This window comes from Acromyrmex echinatior, chromosome 9, assembly GCF_024713525.1.
Source record: "Acromyrmex echinatior isolate Ae372 chromosome 9, ASM2471352v2, whole genome shotgun sequence".
NCBI lineage: Eukaryota > Metazoa > Arthropoda > Insecta > Hymenoptera > Formicidae > Acromyrmex > Acromyrmex echinatior.
In genome coordinates, this window is record NC_141860.1 from 9916375 (window position 1) to 9939532 (window position 23158).

Consider the following 23158-nt stretch of genomic DNA (forward strand, 5'->3'; position numbering starts at 1 on the left):
CAGTATGACGTTTTGGTTTGACGTTATGTAGGTAGATAGACAGGTAGATAAATAGGTAACACCTCACATTTCGTTGTGCGATAAACGATCAGCTGACAGGGCAGTTCGTGCGGCTGGTAACGCGACTCGCTCGTCCACGGCTCGTCTGGCTCATGTCGGCGACGCTCGCCAAAAAAAGCAGCTCGCGCGACGGGGATCTCCTCGCGTCTCGTTTCTCCACCAAGAGGAGGGCTCCCTCTTTCACTCCCTCTCTTTCTCTTTTCTTTCCCTCTCTCTCTCTCTCTCTCTCTCTCTCTCTCTTTCTCTTTTTTTCTCTTTAGGGAGGACCGACGTTTGTCAGAGAACGAGACGGCAACGCCTCAGTGCCGCGTTCACGTCGGCCCACCTTATTTTCGGTTCTACGATCGCACCTGAGCTACGCGATCGGCCGCGGACGCGACTCGCAACGCGATTCATTGTCGCCGCACGGCAATCCCATCCTCGTCGCGCGTCTATCCGGCTCGCACTCCGAGTACCCCGTACCCACCCGTACCCCGCGAACGCGCTCCACGAACTGCAGGACGGACTATTGTAGAAGGGAAGACGAGCCGAACCCCGAACCGAACATGCGCGTCTCATCGTTCAGTCTGCATCGTGATCGCGCAAACGTATGCATTATTAATCAGCATCAATTGCTAAAGGAAATTTCTAGTTATATTACAGTTACAGTTATTATATTTCTGATTATTCGTTGTCCCTAATCTGTGATCAGTTTATTTTTATTTATTAATACTTTTTTTTCTGTTCCTTTCAAAGTATATAGATTCAAACATGGGAATCGATTATGGTGGAATGTGTCTTGAAATGGGATGAAAATTATAAAAGTGAGCAAATTCACTCGAATATTAATTTCATTATCCAGTGAATTTGCTTACCTTTGTAATTATTTCGCGTTTCAAGGCACACAATCGACCTTATGATATAAGAAAATGGCATTTTCAATTTCTCATATGAATGCACATGTGGCCGCCAATCAGAAACTATTTATTATGAATGCTCCGCTGTTACCAGCTGTTTTCACTAGAGTTCCTATATCACGGACCTCTAGCAAATACTTCAGGGTAAACACCGGAGCACCACTCTCGTTACGCCTGTCACTCATGGACAACGTCGCGATCGCTAAAATGGCGAGATAGTGCGTTGACATTAGTTCGAGTTCTCGTCGAACCCAGGTGTAGGGAGACCTTAAATCCGTCAGTCAATGATCGCTCGGGAATCGTGCTCGCGGAAAACAATGCACTCGGTCAGCTTCAGTTTGCCAAGTTCTACGGACATGAGTGACGTCCCGACGTTAGTTAAACGAGACCCAGACTGTAGAACAGTCGATGATGGCGAGTCATACGGCGAGACCGAGGGTCTACGTATCCTCGATGAATTCCGCAAATTGTACGAGACCCGCATCGAAAAAATTGATCAGGAATCTATCGATGATTCCGACCGAGTCTCTGTAAGCAGTAGCTTTGTTATTGTCAGTTTGTATTTATTGTCAATTCTGTTTATACTTTTTATATATATACTCTTTAAGTTCTTTTGATTGCCGCTTAGTAATTATTTTTTTATTTGTGTTTGAAATAGTTTATCAAAAAATTTCTTTGTAGATGAAGTTACAAGTGATGAGCGACTGGATCAAAGACTTAGGAGAACAAAATGCGATGTTAGTACATGCAGTGGAAGATTTGGAGCAAGCTGCGTGTAGTAGAGTTAAGTTACTAGAGGAGAAACTAAAACAATCGTCGCAAATAGTCATGGATAATTTAACAAGATCTGATCATTCGGAAAAGGCAAGAGAGATCATCTAATTTTGTTTAGTAATCTCATCGTAAAATCAAGATGTATTATCTTTATGTTATAGGCTTTAAATACTCTTTCAAATCGCGTTAGTCAGCTAGAAAAGGACGAGGAGTATTTACAACAAAAAATAGAGAATCTACAAAGTGACATTAGAGGATTATTAGAGGTGATTCGTCGTGCACGTCAGCAAAACATTTGGAGCCTTGATGGTATCAAGTTCTTTGAGATTCAACCTGAAGATATTCCAGTTCCAGAGTAAGTTAATCATATTATCAATTAATCTTCTGTGGTCCAGCCAGGAAGATCCAGGCGAATTTTAAATTTTGAATTCTGCCTCAAATTTGAACACATACAAAAAAATTTAGGATCATATTGTAAAATTGTATTTTTGAATGTTGAAAAGATGTATTACAATTTTTTTAGATTTTTAGAATCCAAAAACTCTCTTTTAAAAAATATGATACAGTTCTAGTGAAGTAGAATCCAAAAATTCTTTTAAAAAATATGATAAGGTCTAGTGATCTTGTTAGATTAGGAAAGTAGTGAAAAATGTTGGACCATGTGGAGAATTAACATATGATATTTTGCATTATATCTTGTATTGTAAAGTATTTAATGACAAAATTTTGTGTACTGTTTCAGCTGTATCTGCAATCAGGTAAATATGTGTGTAAATGCAGCCAGAAAACTCCGATTTGTTTTAAACATAGAGCATGACAAATTTCAGAGATCAAATTATCTATTAAGCAAAAGCATGTAATACTGTACCATGTATTCACAATACAAGCCGAAAAGTTCTTCTTAGCTCCCTATACCTTTATTAAATTGAATTATTATCATACACACATACACATATATGCATTTCGTGTTAAATAAATTGTCAGTAGTCCCATTTGCTGAAGCATTATATTTTCGAAAAATCTTAATTATTATTTTAGTATTACATTTAATTATACATATTTTCAAATTAGGAGCAGACAGATACTGATCATATAAAATCCTTGAATCTGCAAATAGAACAACTTCAGGAAAATGAAAAAAAAATGATTAGGTAAGATATGCAAATTTTATATATATATATATATATATATATATATATATATATGTTATTAGGTGTTGGAATTAATTCGTAGCGTTTTTAATGAAAGAATGTTATTTATTTCACATGAGCATTAAAAAATACATTAATGAAAGTACTTCCCATCACTTGTAAAACGCTACGAATTAATTCCAACACCTAATATTATTTTTTAAATATTCGTGATATAACAATTAATTATTACTTTAAATCTTCTTTATTTTAAATCTTCATACTTGTATAAATAAAAATATAATTATATATATATATATATATATAACGTGTGTGTGTGTGTGTGTGTGTGTGTGTGTGTGTGTGTGTGTGTGTGTGTGTGTGTGTGTGTGTGTGTGTGTGCATATAAAATATATTCATATATTTTTTATTTTTATTATTAAATTTTTATATTCAAATTTATATCTTTTTTTAACATATATATAAACACATTTTTCAGATCTCAGTTGGAACTGAAAGGAAAAATAGCAGATCTTACAACAGAATTATCAATAAAGGACGATACTACAAAAAAATATGTTTCTAAACTTCAGTGTTTTTGTGAAAAACTTAAGGAACATGCTAAACAAACGAATCAAGTTATTAGTTATCCACTAGCTTTTGATCAAGATTGCAATGTAAGTGCGTTTTTCATAATTATTCAGATAGAAATTTATTTTAATGAGTTTTTGAATTAATTATTGATTCCTGTAGAATTAATTTAGAGGCAATCATGTTGCAGCATAAAAATTATAAATATAATAGTTGCTTTTATTGCTACCTATTTTGTTGCTAAGCTTTACATTTTATAAGCAAGATATAAAATGTAACTTGTGTTTGTGTTCCAATATTAAAGAATTGAAAGAGTTTTAAAATCTATGTTGCTGTTCAGATTATCTTAACACCTGACATTCTGGAAAGTGTACTAGATGCGAAAGACAGGGAAAACAAGAACTTACATCGACAACTCCAAGATGTTGAATCTAAACTTATGGTATATACTTATGAAAACAATGTTGATTCAATTAATCTACAATTACAACTGGAAGAAAAATGTAAGAAAGTTCAACAACTGGAGGACAAAGTGGCTCGCCTCGAAAAAGTTAGTTTATTATATTTTATTTTATTATATATATATAATATTTTTATTATATTTTTGAAAATCTATTTTGTGTATAATTTTGTTATCGATATAAGTTTTATTTAAATATTTAATCATAATATTAGGTGTAGTAAAAAGAAATCCATTATTTTTCCAATAGATGGCTTTAGTAATCTGTATCTCGCAACGCGACATACCTAATACATCTAATTATTTGAATTCTCTTTTAAATTATATATATATATATATATATATATATATATATATGTATATACATGCTGTTTTTATAAATATATTTTTGTTGGTTTTAGGAAGCTGCAGAAACAAAAGACACACTGACGGCGGAAATCGTGGCATTGGAAAAACAAAATTATCATGCCAATATGGGTAATCTTTTAAAGGACGACTTGATTAAAGAAATGCGTAAAGGATTGAAGCAAACAACTTTAGAGGTATGACGGATATTTGTAAAATTTTCGGTGTAAATCTATAATTTTCTACATTTGTAGAAGACTTTACCCATCTCCCGACCTTGCAAGTATAATTCTAATAATCGTACCGCTGCTATTACTAAGATGAAATCATCCCATGAGTCTCCTGAGCAATTTCCAGTATCAAATCTCCTACATATATCCGCACAACAAAAGAATGATTTTGCATTTTTACACGCTGAATCTGAAGTCTTATTAAACTGTGGCAAACGAAGTTTATCAACGATTAATACAAAGTTACCAAATAGATTGCTTAATCTACACAGCCAATCTCGCGTAGATACTCAAACTGGTCGATATAAATATATAAAGAATATTGATAAAAAAATACTACAGACTGCTAGAAAATTGTCACCTCCGTGTAAAGATAACAATTTACCAGATTGAATTATAATAAACACTTATGTTTATTCACATGTTCAAGATAATATTAATGATTCATTCTTGAAATAAAATGAAATGAATTTAAATTACTGCACATCAAGATATCTTACAAATTTAAATATTTTTTAACAAAAGTTGACATTCTCTGATAAGAATTTTTAGAAACAAATGTACGAAATAAGGTAAACACAAACTTCTATACTTCGATCATTTCCTTTTTATAATCCGTATGAAATGACATCGATACTAACTTTAAAAAGATATATTTTTAAATTAATAAAATGAGATATTTTTAAATAAATAAATTATGCATATTCACGAATTAGTATGCAATTTATTATCAGTAATATGTTTAAAAATAAATTAATTCTATGTAATATTTATGAAAAACAAGAATGTATATCAACATGATTGCCTCGTTTATAAGTTAATATAACAGTAAATTCTAACATAAACCGTTATAAAATAATATATATAATAATTTTGTTTATACATATGTCACAGTTTTAATATATATTTATTCTTTCTAACATGATTTCAGGATACGTCTTCTCGAAAAGTCTGTATTGATATGAATAATTCTCAGGAGGTCAGTAGAATTAAATATAAACGTATATAATATATTTAAATAATAATATTTTATTTCTTTAGAAATATTTTTCGCTTTCAATAGATACTTTGCATTCTAAAAAGATTTATTTGTACAATATTATATATTATATTTTAACTTTTTGAGCATCCTATTTGTAATTATCTCTTTTTATTTTTTAAACTATTCATTTAATTTTTATGAAACTTGACCTATGGGATAATTTACTTCATTCGAATCTGAGATCAAAATTAAAAAATCAAAATAGTTCAGTAGAATCCAATAAGGCGGATAAAATTAAAAAAAAATAATCTGATTATCGTAAAACTCGATTTTAGAAAATTTTTAATTGCAAGTAACATTTAGTTTTCAGTTTTGTTTGTTTTACCATTTTTTTTACAGTTTTTTTTTATCATTTAAAAAAAAAGTCATTTATATGTTCATTTATATGTGCATGTTTCTGAAAATTTATATATAATATTATTATGTTATCTAATTTATTTTTAGGATGAATTTATATCATTCCTAAATAGTACAAAAACACATGTGCAGAAAGAATGTGAAATCTTATCGGATTTAAAGTTCGAACTTGGGAAATTTGTAAATAAATTGACCATCAAAGATGAGGTAAAAACATTATTTCTTTGTAACAGAGTAAAAGTGAATTTTGTTATAGAATATCATTTATTATTGTTTTGAATTTATTTTAGCAAATAATTAAAGTTTTTCCAAAAATATATATTTTCTAGGTGGATGATTGTACTATAGCTAACAATTACACAAATAAAAATAAACTTTGTGCAAGTGACATGTCAGACAAACTGATCAATTGCATTGAAATTATTACTAAAATGTATTTAGAAAGACAAAAGGAAGTTACTGTTTTTGGTTGTATGGTATAACAAATATCAATTTTATTTATTGACTATTTTGTGAAGATAATTACACCATTAGATATATTTTAATCATATACATATTTTCTTTTTCTAGATAAAGAAAGAAGAAAATCGTTGTGCGTGTGGTGATTCTAAGAATATTAAAGTAAGATATTCATATTTTAATATTTTTATGTCAAACTATTGAATTTAATATGACTTTCTTTTTCCAGTCAAATGTGAATAATGCACGGCAATTTAAATTAATGGAAGAATTTAGAGTCTGTACTGTGGAAGCTCAAGCAGCAACAGAAGACATTCGTGAAGAGATAAGCACCGTTGTCTCAACGTTTAATTCACGACACCAGAATGTATGTGTAGATCAATAAATAGATCGGGATAAGTTTGTGATAAAATTAGCGATTAATGCTAAATTAATACATTTTCAGTATGAAGAATTGAACAAGATGGTTACTAATGTGCAAAGTTACTTGACAAGAACACGAGAAGGATTAATAGAAGCAATCAGCAGACTAGAATTACAAGTAATATTTATAATAGCATATCAAAATATATGCCTCTCTTATGATGAATATCATTGAAATATACAATTCTATTTTAAGTTTCAGTATAAATTAATTACAATTTTATTATTGAATCTACTATTGAAAAATATCTTTCTTTTTTATTTCAGGAAGAAGAAAGATTAAGGCAAAGCGAAAGAATCGTGAGTGGCAATCTTAAACTGAAGGATATAAAAAATGAAATTAATCATGTCCAATCAGAATTATCTCGTTGCATTAATGGTATGCAGGGGAATATACAGGTTCGAAGTATTTATTAAATAATTATTTTAAATACTTTATCGATTATTTTATCATACATGAAATATAAAATAAATTTTAGGGATATAATGCATCCGAATATACAGAAGCATACGTCAACAATGATTTACTAACTATGGTAATGGAAGAAGTTGAACAAATATTGACGAATTTGCAATTATTCCAAACTCAGGTTTGTTCAGAAATCAGAAGAAAAATAGCTTCTGTTCAAATTTAACCTAAGTATTATATTGTCTTTTAGGGAGGTTGTGTGACGTCAATACTAAAAGGATTAAGAAGTCAGTTATGTACTATAGATAACTCTTTAAAGGATTTACAGAAAAAAACCGGTGAAGTGGTAAGTACTTAAGAAGATGTGTGTGTGTGTGTGCGTGCGTGCGTGCGTGTAAAAATAATATCTCATATATTTTCAATTATCTATGCAGCTATTGAACAATGAAATCGCAAAAACAACGTTCTGTGAAAGGGAATGCAGATTGGCTAAATTCGAAGAAGAAGTCGATTGTGCACATACAAAAATGCAAGATGTGTTGGAAACATTTCTTTCTACAAAACAGGAAGAAAAGGTTGCTATTTGTAATTTTTATATATATTGATTAAAAAGATTTTCTTGATTTTATTAGTATCTTTCGAAGAAGTAAAATTTTCTTACATATAAATTCAAATTCTTAATTATCAACTTATGAATTTAAATTTTTTTATGTTTTAAATAGTTTGTCAAAATGCTTTAAATTTTATTTATATTTAAAATTAAATTATTGATGTAGAAATAACAAAAAATAATTTAAATCGGACTCTCAAATAACTTTAAAATAATTTTTTTTTATGTAGAAATATTTTTATATGCAATAAAAAAACAAACTAGTTTTTTACTCAATCAAATATAAGAGTGTAGATAATATACAAACTATTAAAATAATTAAAATAATTAAATAATTAACTTAATATAAATATTATTTTACAGGAGCAATTTTCTCATTATATTTATGATAATCAGGTATTAAAGCAAGTATAATTATTGCATAAAAGTTTTTCTTATTTTTTAATTCATGATGTATCTATATCTATATACTATGCTTTATAGGAAGTAAATGACATAATAAAAACGAAAGAAGATTTACATAAATTAAGAAAGGAATACGATGATCTAAAACTCAACATGATCCAGGTAATTAAATTTATGTTTTGAAACAAACTATATTTAACAAATAAACTATTCGTTATGTGCAACAACTCATGCAAATTATTTATTGACCAACTTAAATGCAATATTATATGTATATGTTTGTAGCAAACATGTCAAATGAAATATGATGAAAGATTAAATAAATGGAAAAATCGTATGACTGATTTAGAAGACCAAATTCGAATGTTGCAACATGAGGTAAATATCACATTAACATTATTAAACATACATTATTAAAATCTTATTTTCAATTGTGAATTATAATTTCTTTGTAACAGGCAAAATGTAAACAAGAAGCAATTAATTTTTTAAAGAATAATATTCAATCTATAGAGAAGGAACTGATAGCTGCACGAACAAAGGCAGAAAATTATAGACAATGTCACAGCAAAGATAATATGGAATTGAAAAAGAAGATAATAGAACTAGAAAATACTGTAAGTATTATTTACTTTTTGCAAATCTAAAATTATCATTGAGATAGATGCTGACATTATAATTTTAGATCAAAACACAAAAAGAAGTAGAAAATGATCTTAAGAAAAATTTAAATAATGTAACAAATATTAAGAAATCTGCAGAAATCTCCAATGCTTTTGTAAGTAATTTTCTAATTATACATATTTGCAAATTTCCTTTTTCTTTATTAAAATCTCCATTTTTATTACAAAGCATACGGAGTGCGGCACAGAAGCAACACTTTTACGTTGCGATTATCCGTCCAAACATGAGGTAATTATATATTGAAACTGTATATGTATAATATATTAATGCTTTTTGCTATACATTTATATGGAAATTTTATGATAATAGTAAGAAATATACATTTACTTCTGAAGTCTTCTTTATAAGATAATAATAATAGTAACAAGAATATAACAATAATATAACAATAATAGTAACAATAATATTTGTATTTGTATATTTACGCATGAATATTAAGTACCAAAACCACTTCGACTAAAAATAGCATTTCTCTTTTTATTTGTTTAATAATATTTGTATTTTTTTATTCCAGAATATATCTCACTTGTTCAAAACTGTGCAAGATGCTGTGCAATCTGCAAAAGTGACAGTACAAGACTTTGAAAATGAATTTAAAAAATTGGTTTGTTTTTTTTTTCATTATATTATCATATTTGGCAATGCTACAGAGACTACTATGAACATTTATTTACAGATACGTGATGAATCCTCTCTTTCCTCTGTTTCGGCAAAATCTACTGTGACTTTAACCGATTTATTAGGAAAATGTAAAGAAAAATTGGATACTTGTTTTCACGAATTAAGCAAACTTAAAAATGCTGTATATTCTAAAGAAAAACTTGTAAGTTATATTTATTATTTTTTATATATGTGACAAATTATATAAGTAAATAGTGTAAAATACATATGAATATTTATATTTTATTTCTAAATAAAATTAGATATTTTCTCAATAATTACACATAAAATCATATCAGAATGTAAATTAAAGAACCAAAATAATTTTAGTTAGAAAATATGGAGGAAGTCGTACGGATACAACGAAATTCATTGACAATGAGCCAAGCAGAAGTAAAAGATCTGCATCAAAAGTTGCAAGAAAAGGTAAATTGATTATATATATTTTTTTAAGCAATAAGCAGAAGAGATATTATGATACTATATGAGAATAGTTTTTGATTTAAAAATCATAATATCATTTTTAATTAAAAGTTTTAATTGTTATTTCGTAATCATTTACGCTTTTTCAATGTATCTTGTGGATTAAACGACACGTTAATTAAATGCAAGCACAGAAATTCTGCCCGTTTATCAAGAATAAAGTTTTAAGGTATGTATGATATTAGAATATTAAAAGAAATCTGTTTACAGATAGATAAACAAAGCTTTGCAATCGCGCAATATGAGAGAGAGAAGAATGAATTGTTGAAGCAGGTTTGTCTCTTCTTTTCTGCTTAGTCATCGTGCTTAATTGTGATAAGATTTATTTTTTAACATTGTATTGCAGAATGAACTTCAAATACAAACTATCGGACATTTACAAAATGCTGTTGTTGAAGCTAAACGAAATTTGGATCAAATGGCTCATAAAACGATGAGTGATGTGAGTGAGCTGAGGCCAGCGATATCGTCTACAGCCTTTAGTCATAGAAATGTGCATGATGTTTGAATATGAATTATAAATAGTTAAATTGCTATATAGTTTTTTCGTGCTAATATGTATTTATTACAATTGTAAATATTGTCGATATACAAATGCTTATTAAAAATATGATTCACGATGAATATATGGACTATCACATTTCTCTTCGCCTTTAATTTACATTTATGTTGTGATATTGCGAATGCAAGAAGAGTATGAGTGCCATGCATGAAGTTTGCTCATTTAAAACATTTAAAGCTTTTGTGATATCATATTTGAATATCCTGTTTACGAAGTGACAAGAGATTATGGCATGTACAAGCGTAACATGCTGCCTGGATTAACAAGTTGGATGATCAAGTTGTAGCTGTTGCATTTTGCAGTTAACAAAATAATATGAACTACATTCGTGCGTGAGTGTCCTCTATTTCTAAACTTGAAAAACACGGATTGTACGAGAAATGTATTATAAATATCTTTGCAGCTTGGTAAGAAGGATGAAACTATACGTCAACTAATGATGCGCATCGATGAAACGCAAGATCAATATAATGAATGTTTCACAGAGGTAAACCAAAATTATTTGTATTAATTAGAAATTATTTCTTGACTAATATATTTTTTCTAAGCATTGTTAATTTATATTTTTTATCTCTGCAAAGGCAACTAATCAAGATATACTGCTGGACTTGCAACGAGATGCTATTGAAAGTCTGCATAAAAGGATTCGTTGTGTGGAGTATAATAAACGTTTAATCGCTATTACGTTACATGCAATATATTATTCAATTTTAAGCGAAATACAGGTATATGCAGCTATATACGCTTTATTTTTGAATAATCTATATTTTTATGATAATCAGAATAATAAGAGATCATGTGTATTTTCAATAAAGAAATGTGCATGTCGAATAAGTGTTATGTTTTCTAAAGTAGTTGTTAACGAATGATTTTAAAAATTATGGTATGACACGGATCTTTTATGAAAATAACGTTATCTGAATCTTTTCAGGAGCAAATACGCGATCATGTAAAGAATTTCCGAGAATTGAAAGGGAAGGTAAATTATTAGAAATATTTATATTCTACAATGATATTTTTGCATTTTGTATATATATATAAACATATTTTGTCACAGATGGATAATTTTATGCAAACGAAGGATTGCTCCAAAAATAAATGCACAAACAGATCGTGCGCAATATATCTTAAAGACAAAAACTGCGATACTCAAGATTTGGAGTACTCGAATAGTACCACATATGGAATATCACACATGGAAAAACGTTCTGGTAACTTACATGTATAAGACGAAACCTAAGCTTTTCAAAAAGGATATAAATTTACAAATGCAAATTAATTAAAATTTTAGCAGAAATGAAGAACATCACTCAGATACAAGAATTAAAAGCAGAATTACAAAAGGTAAAGGATACAGAGTGCGATTTAAAATGCGAAAATCAGCAACTTCAAACTAATCTACAGCATCACGTATCAGAAACTGACAATCTAATGAAGAAAATAGAGCAAAAGGAAATTGAATATGAGGAACTTTTGTTGAAATTAGAAAATGGGAAAAAAGAGGTGATGACATTTAAACTCTATTTTTTTTATTTTTAAATTATTCTCTTATCGTTATGAAATCAAAACTTGATGGATATCCATTTTTCAAAAGAATTGATTAATTTCAAAAATTTATAGATCAATATGTTAAACGATCAAGTCATGAATAGCGAAAAAATTATTAAAAATCAATCTCATGAAGTTGAAAATCTTAAGAAAAAGTTACTCATGAATGATCAACAAACGGAAAATTTATCCGAACGGAATATATCGGAGCATGAGATGCTGACTGTTCTATGTGATCGAATATATTCTCTGAAAATTTTACTACAAGAGAAATCGGAAAACATGGTAAAATTGCAAGCCGATTATGAATTACTTAAGGTATGTAGGTAATTGTGTTGATATCTAGTATAAAAGTAGAAAACGATTTACATGTATTGAGATATTATCTGCTTCAGAATGAAAATTCTATATTAAAGAATCAAAATAACATTATACAAGCTCAAACCAAAGAAGATACTTTACAATTGAAAGAAAGGGTAATGCACATATAATAGCTCATATTTTTGTTAAAAAGAATATTTTATTACTTTTTTTTATCTTATTTAGCTGAAAGAGGCACGGATAAAATTGCGCCAGACAGAAGACAATTGTCATCAAATGACTAAAGAGCTCAATAAAGTTCAAGAACAATTAATATCTACAACAAAACGAGAAGCTGATTTACAAGAATCATTAACTATTATGGTAATCCTTTTTTTATTTGAAATAAATTTTATTAAAAATATGTATAAAAATTCTTCATAAAAATTGTTTTTCATTTAGGAAAAAGATCATTGTTTCAAGATTGAAAAAGTAGAAAATGAAGTAGTCCGTCTTCATGATTTAGTGAATAAACTAAGTGAGGAATTGGAAGAAACCAAAAAGACATTAGCATTGAAAAATATCGATCTTTGTCAAGCGCAAGATAAATGCAAGAATTATGCTGATCATTTGGACACTACGCGTCAAGATGTAAGCTTATATATTATCTAATAATTTTCTATTGAAGTAAATGGGCAATATACATCTTTAATATTTTTAGCTTGAAAGAGAGAGAGAGGAATTAACAAAGGTCGAAAATGTAAATCGTGACTTAATTCAACAATTGCAGGAATACATGAAAGAGAATTATCATCTTGACCGACAGAAAATTTCACTTGAACGAGATAATTCTACGTACATAACTGAAGTATGATATTTTTCTTTTGAACAACGAATATTAATTTAAATATTTTTTTGCACTATATATAATAATCAGTGCACATTAATTTTTTCTATTCTAATCATATATATTATTAATTATAATTCCAAGCTATTATGTTCATTAGTTACAAGATATGCGCAAATCTTTGCACGAGTTAAAACAGGAATGTCACTTGAAGGACCAATCTTTAACAAACATGTCAGCTGATTTAACTGACACAGCAATGAGTAGATCAAAACTTTGCAAAGAATCTCAATATATAGTTTCATGCATCCGTGACTGTATGGAGCAACAGAAAAAATACAATGAAACTCTGTTGAAAAAGTTGAAAAATAAGCAACAACTTATAATGCAGCTTGTATTCGAGAAAAAGTAAGTATATGATACATTTAATATATCGAAATATGTTTTCTGTAATTATTTAAAATCAAGAGTTCTTTCTTTTCTATACTTAATATTAAATAAAATTTATTTCTAGAACTTTATTAATTAAAATCCGGAAGATGAAACGAATTAATTTATTGGCGCAAAAACTGAAAAGAACGCATAAGTTAGCTAGTAGAAGTTGTAGAAAAGTGCATACTAACGGTTATATATCACCGTCAATTGCGTACCAGACTACGGATACTGATTTAGCTTCAAGTTGGAACTGTACAAATTCACGAAAGGTTGGTGCTAGTTAAAAATAAAAAGGAAATCAGCTTTATGATATTTAATTTACATTTATGTGCCTTTAGAAATATTCAACGAAACCGATCAAGATTGGTCGACGTACATCAACATGTGGCAATTCATGGTGGTTTCCCAAAATGGAACATTTAATAAATGAGGTTCGAAAAAATAATCGATGGTGGAATGAAAATTTTAAGAATGAAACGGAATCTGACACTTCATTGGAAGACAATCGTGATTACGGTTATCAATCCTCTTCTACAAGCAAATGAAAAAGATTCATAGAGGATTTATTTTGATAAAGATTGAAGAAAAAGTGTGAGATAGAAATTTGAAGTATGAATATGAAACGCAAATGAAATTTATAACGTGACTTAGTTAGTTTGTGTTGCGTCTTTTTTTATGTAAACATAATTTTCTACATATATATCAAATGTATAATCAAATGTATCCTTTTTTAAAAATAAATAGACGTTTCTTGTGTAACGTGCGATCATATCAATGTTCATTCATTTTTGTCAAAATCGGATAACGATACAGTAATGAGTCATACAAACGAGATGCAATAATATAATATTTTCCAAATATATTTTACGAAAAAATTCAAGTATTATTTCAGCCTGATCTGACGTAAATATTTCTGCGCATTTTGGTGGATCCTAGAATATTTTAATATGAAAGACAAATATATTCGATAAAAATTAATGTTAGTAAAATGCTCGATTAACATAATTACCATAATGGTACATTCAAGAACGCGCTCGAAAAAATATTTATATGTTTCCTCAGCTGTATTCCAATAGTTTGCAAGACACAAATTGTGAGTTATAAGCATTAATTTCATAACTGTCGCAATTTGTTCGTCAGTAAATAGATTCTTCCTAAATATGAAAAGTGATCAAATATAAGTAGAATGCTTATATAAGCCTCCACAGTTGTTGATGAATGGTGCGGAAATAATATATTTGTAAGATGACAAGATATAATTCGCAATCAATTAAAATGTATTTACTAATGAACTGCATAAATATTTCTGAATGAGTCCTCTTCAGTACAAAATAAGTACATACACTCAATTTGTACATTCTAATTGCTTGAAAATCATAAATATATTATTTAAATCGCGGAAGCTTGTATAGATATTTTATTTTATTTATATTTGATTTATTCTTGGAACTACAAAACTACTTTTATTTCTGTTTTAAATGAAAAATAATATTGGCTTTTCAAATTAAATATGAATTACCATATAACTCATGTAAGAAAAAAATAGATACTTTAATATATGTTGAAAATTTTACTTGAAAAATCTAAAAATTTGCCATAGAAGTTTTACGAGTATCTCTTTGTTTTCCTCTTTGTATAATATATCAGTTAAACATTTTTTTTCTGAAAATTATTATTTATATTTTCATCATATGTTATTGGCAATTTTAATAATTTAATGAATAATTAAAAAGTTCAAATTTTTACCGAGAAATAGCAAAATTGATTTTCGATCTTTTTGCTTTCTCATATAAGTTACATCTTCAGGCGTTATCAATTTAAAAGATAAATTGCACGGACTATCCAACGATACACTGTCGTATAGTTTCCAAGGTCCGCATATATCGTCATAATTTATATTACTTTCCAATTCAGGCATAGAATGTATTTTCCTGGATAAAATTTTCTGAACTTCTTGCATTTTATGTATATTATCGCATTCGTTTTATCAGACTTACACAAACGTCATTTATTTCTATACCATATATTCCAATATTTTATAACGATTCTAAATATGTTGGTAACATATCTATTGAACACAGAAGCATATTAATGTTGTATATGCCGAGTGAATATATAAATAAATCCATATTAACAAAAGATCTAATATCTTAAAAAGAAGCAATTGTTTAATTTTCTGTATAAATCTATGTTTTCTACAAAGTTCCGGTCAAATAAATGGGCAATCATCAAGAGCCGTCGTAATATTCACAAGTTTATTTTTTTTTTTGCCGTGTAATCATTTATAATTCATTATGAGTTGTCAATAAAATTAATATACAATATATTTTAGAGCAAGAAATTGTTATACGTGTTACAAACTAAGAAAGGAAATACATAGTAATAGCAGCAGGAATAGCCTCTCCTATCTTACAAGATCTCCGCGTGCCAAAAATTCATTAGATGTTGCATATTTTAAATGTACTGTTATTTTATCGGTATTTACGGTAATATTAACGGTGTATTATATTTTTATTAATTATCATTATTAATATTATTATTTATTATCATTAGCATTTATATACTTATTACATATATAAATCATATTTATCTATATGATTTATAATATATAATGTGTATTTATATATATTTATATATTTATAACGAACACCGCCCATTACACTACTAGAATTACAAATGGGATCTTTCTTTTACCACCTCTTAATAGATCTGATACTCAAAATAGATGATATATCGTCGATTACATTGAGACGCAGACTCTTAGTCAATCACTCAAGCAAAATGTTTGCGAATGTCCCACACAGTTCACTTCCCACTCTATTTTTCCCCTGTTGTGTGTGTCTTCTTCTCAAATTCATCGTAGCACACTCGTAGTGCACTTATCTTTGTAGATTATAGTACATATCTGTAATCAGAAATAGATAGCGCGTCTACTGCAATATTATTCTAAATACGTATGAATGCAAGTTTAATTAATATAATTGGAAACAACATCGAGTAATTTAGCTTAATTAAAAGTTTTACAGGTCAACGATACAAATTTGTGTCGATAATGTTGTGTTGAAGTGTAAACTTTCTCGGATATAATTAACAATTTACTTGCAACTTACCTAATTTAATCAAGAATCTCTGAGAAATAAATAATTTCCTCCATAGAAATAAAAACGATAATAAATAATTGTTTAAGTAACGTGTATATCATTGTTATAATTATTTTTGAAGTGTAATACAAAATGTACAGCTTACGAACGTATGCAATGATCGTCTTTTTCGTTACATATAAATGATAAGGAAAATGAGTCACAATGTACAATTCCATAATGTACTGTATTACAATTGTTGAATATCTACAATGCACAAGACTGTAACTACTGTAAAACACTTTATTTACCTGGTGAATATTAAAAATTTTTCTATACAGGAATAATAGAACCTACCTGTGATTTTTAACAGAATATATCTAGATAGTTTTATATCATAGCGAAAATAAGAATAAATATATAATTAGGATATAACAATATTAGAGATTGAAGAGAAGGATTGCACCCTGAGAATTTTCTTTTTTGTAACAATTTTAAACAGCTTTACCTATTATTATTATAAAATAATATTTCAGATATACAATCCAATGATACGAATCATTGCACAGGAAATGGGAGCATTATCGTAAATTACAAGAAACATTTCCACAAGCTTGCACAATAAATATCATGCACATGTATTCTTGTAGCACCTTTATCAGTCAGAAATTAGTATCCTCCAAAAAGAAAGGAAACTTTTACAAATTTATAATATCTATAAACATGTAGAGTGTCATATAAACACTACAATGTGCCTAAGAGGGATATCTAGTGCCTTATATTAAATAACTTCTCTTTTTCACGAAATTTTGAATAATACACTTAAATTAATCACGGATGAATATACGAGGATAACAGATGAAACGAAAAAAAACTAATAAAAAAGTATTATGCTTTTAAATGTATCTCATTACAATTTTTCATGCGCAAATAATGAAAAACTCTGACTTTAATAAAGCTGTCACAATAATGTAAATGCTATTTAAATCTAATAGAAATATATTGAGAAAAATCTTAGAGATTTGCTTTAATAGACATATCAAAGTAATAATTGTGTAAATAAAATAAAAGATTTTAGCTAAAGAATTAATTTAAGCATATATCCAACATCATTATATTGGATGTTTGTATTAAAGTTTGTATATTTTAAACAAATATACCGCTAAAAGAAAAATTTCTGAGAAATATATGTAGATACATTATTAACATGGAAACATAAAATTTAGAATCGTTTTCTCACACACACATACACACATTTGTGTGTTAACTACCTTTTAATTACAAGAAATTGTCAATGTTTAGCTAAATATTATACAGCAATATTACAGTTACATTTATATCCTGCATGTTATAAATTTGATGGTCATATATATTGGACTTTCAATCCGCGCTCTTTACCTCTTTGTCTATTTCCAGCCTATCTTCATATATCTACTATTATAGTAAATATAAAGGAGGCAAAAGTCGAGACGAATTATACACTATAAAAAATATCATAAACATAACAAGAAATATAATATACTCTATAAAATTGCATGACTACTCAGATACCCCATTATGACATACTAATACAAAAATCTGCTAAAAGCATTTTAAAGTGCAAATGTCTACTTCTACGCAATATCAAATTGATATATTCCCGTTTCCCCATTCTTCTTTTGATCGCGCTTTCGTTTCATTATATATTCTAATATTATAAAAATATGTGAACATGTTATTACACTGAACATTTGATTCGTAACATATTCATTAGGCATATATCAAATATTTGCTGGTTTTTTATCAATGGAATAATGTCTCTCATCAATTCAATCAATTTTAAAGATAGTATATATATATATATATATTATATATATATATACATATACATATATATATATATATATATATATATCAAATATATGTAATGTAAAAATATAGATACGAATATATTGTGAGACACATACGGATTTAGATAATCACTTGCAGCAATTGCCGGTTGCTGCCTTTTGCCCATCTGACTCGACTAGTCGACGGCCTTGACCACTCGTACTTGCGCTTCCTGATTGTTCGTTTTTAGGAAGCTTTTTAGCTGTAAAAAGAAATATCCTGTAGCAAAACTGTGTCAACGTGTTTTATAATCATAAGCATTTTTCGAAGCTGTTTTTTTTTGCCGTTCAATGTAATGTAGCAACAGATGTAGAGTTGCAGTTACCACGTATTTCGAATAGCGATAACGCGTAACATGAGATAGAATCACATTTCTACGATAACGTACTTATTATCAAATAAAACAAAAAATTTATATATTTATGTAATTTGAAAATACTAATATTACTTTTGTAGTATAATTTTTATGCAATTATCTGCAGATAATGTGCAATTAAATTTTAACAGGAAAAAAATAAAAATATACACAGCTCACCAATTGCAAGGAATATGTCGTTAACATTCATTGCCGTCTTAGCAGATGTTTCCATGAAAAGAAGGCCATTTTCATCCGCATACGTTTGAGCTTCATCGTACTCGACGACTCTCTTATTTGCCAAATCTGCCTTGTTTCCAGCTAATGCTATTACTATGCTCGGACTGGCTTGGCGTTGCAATTCTTTTACCCATGTTTGGGCACGTGAGAATGTATCCTAGTAAAATAATAAATAATCAATATCAATTTCTGTCATCTTTTCTCGTTGATTTAACTTCGTTATAAATATTCTACTCCTTCAAATTCACACAAATTCTTACGAATTACTTACCTGATTTGTTATGTCATACACAACAATGGCTGCCTGTGCACCACGATAATACATTGGTGCAAGACTGTGATAACGTTCTTGCCCCGCAGTGTCCCAGATTTCAAATTTTACAGTTGTGTCATCCAAACATACGGTTTGTGTTAGAAATGCAGCTGGAAATAATTATATTCGCGATAGTGACAATACAATCAATGTAAAAAAAAATATGTGGCATTAAAGAGCAATTGCACATAAATATTCTTACCGCCAATTGTACTCTCCTGGTACTCGTGGAACTGTCCTTTGACAAACCTTAAAACAAGACTTGATTTTCCGACTGCTGATTCACCGAGTAAAACTAGTTTAAACTGACAAATTTTTCCTTGTGTCGATCCATTCGGCCTCTGGGCCGTACCCCGAGTCGCCATGATCACCTAAAAAGAAAATTAATTTCTCAATTTTAACTGATTTCGCAATTTCATTAATTGTTAACAATATTGCCAGCTATATTATTAACCAGAAGATATATTTATGGGGTATTTGAGGAGTATTCTTCTGTTTCATAATAAGTGTTGTATGTTTGGTGACATCTTCTTTCAACTTACTTTCAATTACATTTAAATGTTACAAAAAAGAGAATATAAGTAGAATGAAAAAAATTGAAGTTTATTGAAAGATTAGTATATTATATTCTAATAATACTGTTTCTTATTAGAAGAGTATTTAATGAAAAAAATGTATTCTATAATAAAATTAAGATTTTTTATGTATATAATGCAATATAAACATTAACATTACAATGATATTAAAGACTTAACATAATTCCTGAAATCAAAATAAAGGTACATCCAATGTTTAGATACACATCGAAAAACTTTATATATTTAATCTTTTTGTACAGAGAAGTGATATACTGTAAGATTTAATAAATTTCAGTTGTCATTGTACACAACAAATTCAATTCAATAAGATAAACATGTCTATTTATACTGGAGCTTTATACCTGAGATAAGACTTTGCTTCAGGCATACAGGAATTAATTACAATATTTTTAGATTATCTGTGACCTATGTATTTAGCAAAATCCAAATAGCAAATATAACAAGAGACACAAAACAGCATTTAAACGCACAACCGACAGTGACGATCAATTAAGAACAATTGCAAGAAAAACGTGTGCGGGAGACAGAGGATCATTTTAAGACGGAGATATTTGCAATGAAATACGAATGTATACCAGTGATAAGATAAGAAAGTCCAGAAAAACAACGATTGCGGGGTGAAAATGGTATTGAAATAAACGAATTCAACATTCCAAGAATCAAGTTCAAGACGACGGACGAGTGACGATACCGGCATGGAGGATCTCATAGTAGAAACAAATAGAATGAATCATTGACGAGGTCCGGCGCGACCGTTTCTCTCTACTGTAGTTAAATAGAATAGACGGATTACTTACGCGTGCACGGTGATAAAAAGTCAAAGGTAGCTTAGCTTTATTTGAAGGAGGACGGGCAGGGAGGGGAACTCTCATTAATCCATTAGGATCCGACACTGTTAATTATATTATTCAATTAGTATGAACCTTAACGTCATCGAATACGTCCTCCGGCATTATTTTTCTTTCCTCTCCTTCCTTCCGCGAGGCTGAGAACGAAATTTGGAGCGGTTAAGGCGAGATGAGGGGAAAGGACCCAGGGAGGAGGGAGCGATGCACCTACAAAGATTTCCGACTTTTACTCGGCGCGATCACGAGATCCAAGTACGTCCAAACGCTACGTGAAAAAGGATCCGTCGACGAGGAGCTCCGCTCGCGCGCTCTATGTACCGTCTCGTGCGAGCCGCCTGCCTGTCCGTCTCACCGCCGTGGCATTCGTCGTCGAAAGGAAAAGCCACTGGAATGCGATCATGTATGTCACCGCGACACTTCCGTAACCTTGGGCACTCAGGGTGTTATCGAAAAATTACGAGAAACCGTTAAACGATGCATCGACATAGCACGAAAGAGGAATAGAGAGAAACAGAGAACAGCCATGTCGCGTATATATTTGTTGTGTATGCGTGTACGTGTTGTGTGCTGTGTGTATGCGCGCGCAAGCGCATCGTGTGCGTGTGCGTGCAAATAAGAGGGAGACAGAAGGAGATGGACTATGTGAGATAGCGGAAAAAGAATGCGAGAGAAAAAGAGAGCACAGATGAGGGAGCGAGCGAGAAGGAAGGAAGGAACAGAGAGAGGCAAATAAAGGGAACGGGAACGAATGCGCCACGATTGTCACTGCCCTGAGGTAACTTGTCACCGCCCGTCGAAACGTCAGCAACATTCGAAAGATAGGATGTTCTCTCCTCCTAGGAGGGAGAAATTGGAGCTTTCATGTTTCACCCTGGTCTCAAAGAGACAGTGAATGAGAGAAAGAGAGAGAAACAGACAGGGTGACACGATCGGGTGACAGGATGACACGCGTTCGCCGTCTCCTCGCCTCCCTTGTCCAGTGTGCACCCTCCAGTATAAACATTCTCCAGAATATAAACATCCTCTCTCCTGTCGTCGGCCGTTCTTCGAAGGGGGTTGGATAATTCATTGGAGGATTCGCTTACTCGTTCGTTTCGCACACTAATAAACGCGGCGCTCGCCGCTCTTCTTCGTGCAGAATGACTGACACCTGCCAAGAGTGAAAATTCTAAGTTCTCAAGAAAGTTTATGTTTTTAACCTGCTTTGCGTTGTCGAGGGGCACGCCGTTAGATAGGTACGTCGCACTGGGCTAGCTTCTTCTCGGGAGAGGGGCGACAACGGCAACCAATGCTGCGATGAAGATGATTTAACGTCGACTCGTTGCCGGAGCGTCAGGCTAGATCAGCACTCACCACCGATAGATCGGCTCGTCGATCGTGCATAGATCGCGCAATTTATGTAGAACGTGCACATTTATGACAGCTTCCGGATGGCACGCGAAACTCTTCTGGAGCTCGCTCCTCTCCTTCGTCCCACCGGATCACCGACTCTTCGGAATCCTCTCTCGCTCTCCCCCGCTACACTCGCTCGCTCGTTCTCGTTCTCGTTCGTTCGCACTTGATATCGCTGTGCACGACGTTCCGTTTTTTTTTTCTCCGTGGGAGGTGCGTGTCGCCGCCCGGCCGCGTAACACTCGCACGACTCGCACCCCGCGATCGCGGCTCGTTTCTCCTCTCCTCCGTAACCTACATCGACGGGCACCGACGACGGATACGTCGACGAGTAGTCTCGGAACTTTGACACTCCGATGGGAGAGGGAGAGACAGAGGAAGGAACGAATGAGAGAGAGACTGACAAGGAACGAGAGGGGAGGAGAGAGAAAGAGAGAGAGAAAACGAAATTACCGACACCGCACCGCGATGCATACGGTGCTGCGTCACTTTTCGCCCGTTCGTTCCGCTTCGGATCTCCCCGAGGGTCGCGCGTGATCGCAAAATGGATTCACCCACCGAATTCGTTACGTCCGAGTTCGCGGCAAACGAAACGCGAGTCTTAAGCGCGGATACGCCTCTCTCGTGCGGCTCCCACCCGACTCGGTTTTGTCTCTCCGCCGATTCCACCGATAACGTCCACGTACCGACCAGTACCGACCACTACGAACAAGCACGGACAAATAGGAATTAGCCAGGGCGAAGACCGACAG

General features: G+C 30.9%; 2 protein-coding genes and 1 pseudogene across 8 annotated transcripts; 1 reads left to right on the forward strand and 2 right to left on the reverse strand.

Moving 5' to 3' along the window:
- The first annotated feature begins 10 nt into the window (after positions 1-10).
- Positions 11-14469, forward strand: LOC105153421 (uncharacterized). Of its 4 annotated transcripts, none has more exons than XM_087409659.1 (43): positions 11-27; positions 1051-1486; positions 1638-1820; positions 1892-2085; positions 2473-2488; positions 2802-2881; positions 3360-3537; positions 3792-4001; positions 4313-4453; positions 5418-5465; positions 5973-6092; positions 6215-6361; positions 6456-6506; positions 6574-6711; positions 6790-6885; positions 7035-7166; positions 7247-7357; positions 7427-7522; positions 7611-7751; positions 8150-8182; positions 8270-8353; positions 8477-8569; positions 8650-8808; positions 8877-8969; positions 9044-9103; positions 9390-9479; positions 9552-9698; positions 9866-9961; positions 10229-10291; positions 10365-10460; positions 10984-11067; positions 11162-11305; positions 11512-11559; positions 11638-11791; positions 11872-12083; positions 12201-12446; positions 12524-12604; positions 12675-12812; positions 12891-13079; positions 13150-13296; positions 13436-13683; positions 13790-13979; positions 14049-14469. In XM_087409659.1, the coding sequence occupies exons 2-43, from the start codon at positions 1241-1243 to the stop codon at positions 14253-14255; spliced, it is 5430 nt and encodes a 1809-aa protein (XP_087265785.1). In that variant the 5' UTR covers positions 11-27; positions 1051-1240; the 3' UTR covers positions 14256-14469. The 4 variants fall into 4 exon arrangements, with proteins under 4 accessions (XP_087265785.1, XP_087265786.1, XP_011066550.2 ...); XM_087409660.1 differs by lacking the exon at positions 11-27 and adding an exon at positions 268-647; XM_011068248.2 differs by lacking the exon at positions 11-27 and adding an exon at positions 796-863 and having other exon boundaries at positions 940-1486.
- LOC147908611 (uncharacterized) lies at positions 14347-18441 on the reverse strand (annotated as a pseudogene).
- Rab5 (RAS oncogene family member Rab5) lies at positions 15965-23101 on the reverse strand. 4 transcript variants are annotated; one of them, XM_011068244.2, is made up of 6 exons: positions 22214-23101; positions 19770-19938; positions 19526-19677; positions 19195-19411; positions 18737-18861; positions 15965-16615 (listed from the first exon to the last, which is right to left on the reverse strand). In XM_011068244.2, exons 2-5 carry the CDS (start codon positions 19930-19932, stop codon positions 18749-18751), a joined length of 645 nt encoding a protein of 214 aa, XP_011066546.1. In that variant the 5' UTR covers positions 19933-19938; positions 22214-23101; the 3' UTR covers positions 15965-16615; positions 18737-18748. The 4 variants fall into 4 exon arrangements, with proteins under 4 accessions (XP_011066546.1, XP_011066548.1, XP_011066545.1 ...); XM_011068246.2 differs by lacking the exon at positions 22214-23101 and adding an exon at positions 21333-21576; XM_011068243.2 differs by lacking the exon at positions 22214-23101 and adding an exon at positions 21090-21293.
- Positions 23102-23158: the final 57 nt, after the last annotated feature.

What these genes read in the sequence shown, in the direction of transcription:
- LOC105153421 (XM_087409659.1), top strand. Translation starts at nt 1,241, where the DNA reads ATGATCGCTCGGGAATCGTGCTCGCGGAAAACAATGCACTCGGTCAGC. An exon ending in TCAGCAGACTAGAATTACAA is followed by an intron (nt 6,886 to 7,034) that starts GTAATATTTATA and finishes TTTTTATTTCAG; the next exon opens with GAAGAAGAAAGATTAAGGCA. An exon ending in TAGAAAATGGGAAAAAAGAG is followed by an intron (nt 12,084 to 12,200) that starts GTGATGACATTT and finishes AAAAATTTATAG; the next exon opens with ATCAATATGTTAAACGATCA.
- Rab5 (XM_011068243.2), bottom strand. Translation starts at nt 21,119, where the DNA reads ATGCCGGAGGACGTATTCGATGACGTTAAG. An exon ending in TGTATGACATAACAAATCAG is followed by an intron (nt 19,412 to 19,525) that starts GTAAGTAATTCG and finishes TTATTTTACTAG; the next exon opens with GATACATTCTCACGTGCCCA. An exon ending in CGACATATTCCTTGCAATTG is followed by an intron (nt 18,862 to 19,194) that starts GTGAGCTGTGTA and finishes TTCTTTTTACAG; the next exon opens with CTAAAAAGCTTCCTAAAAAC.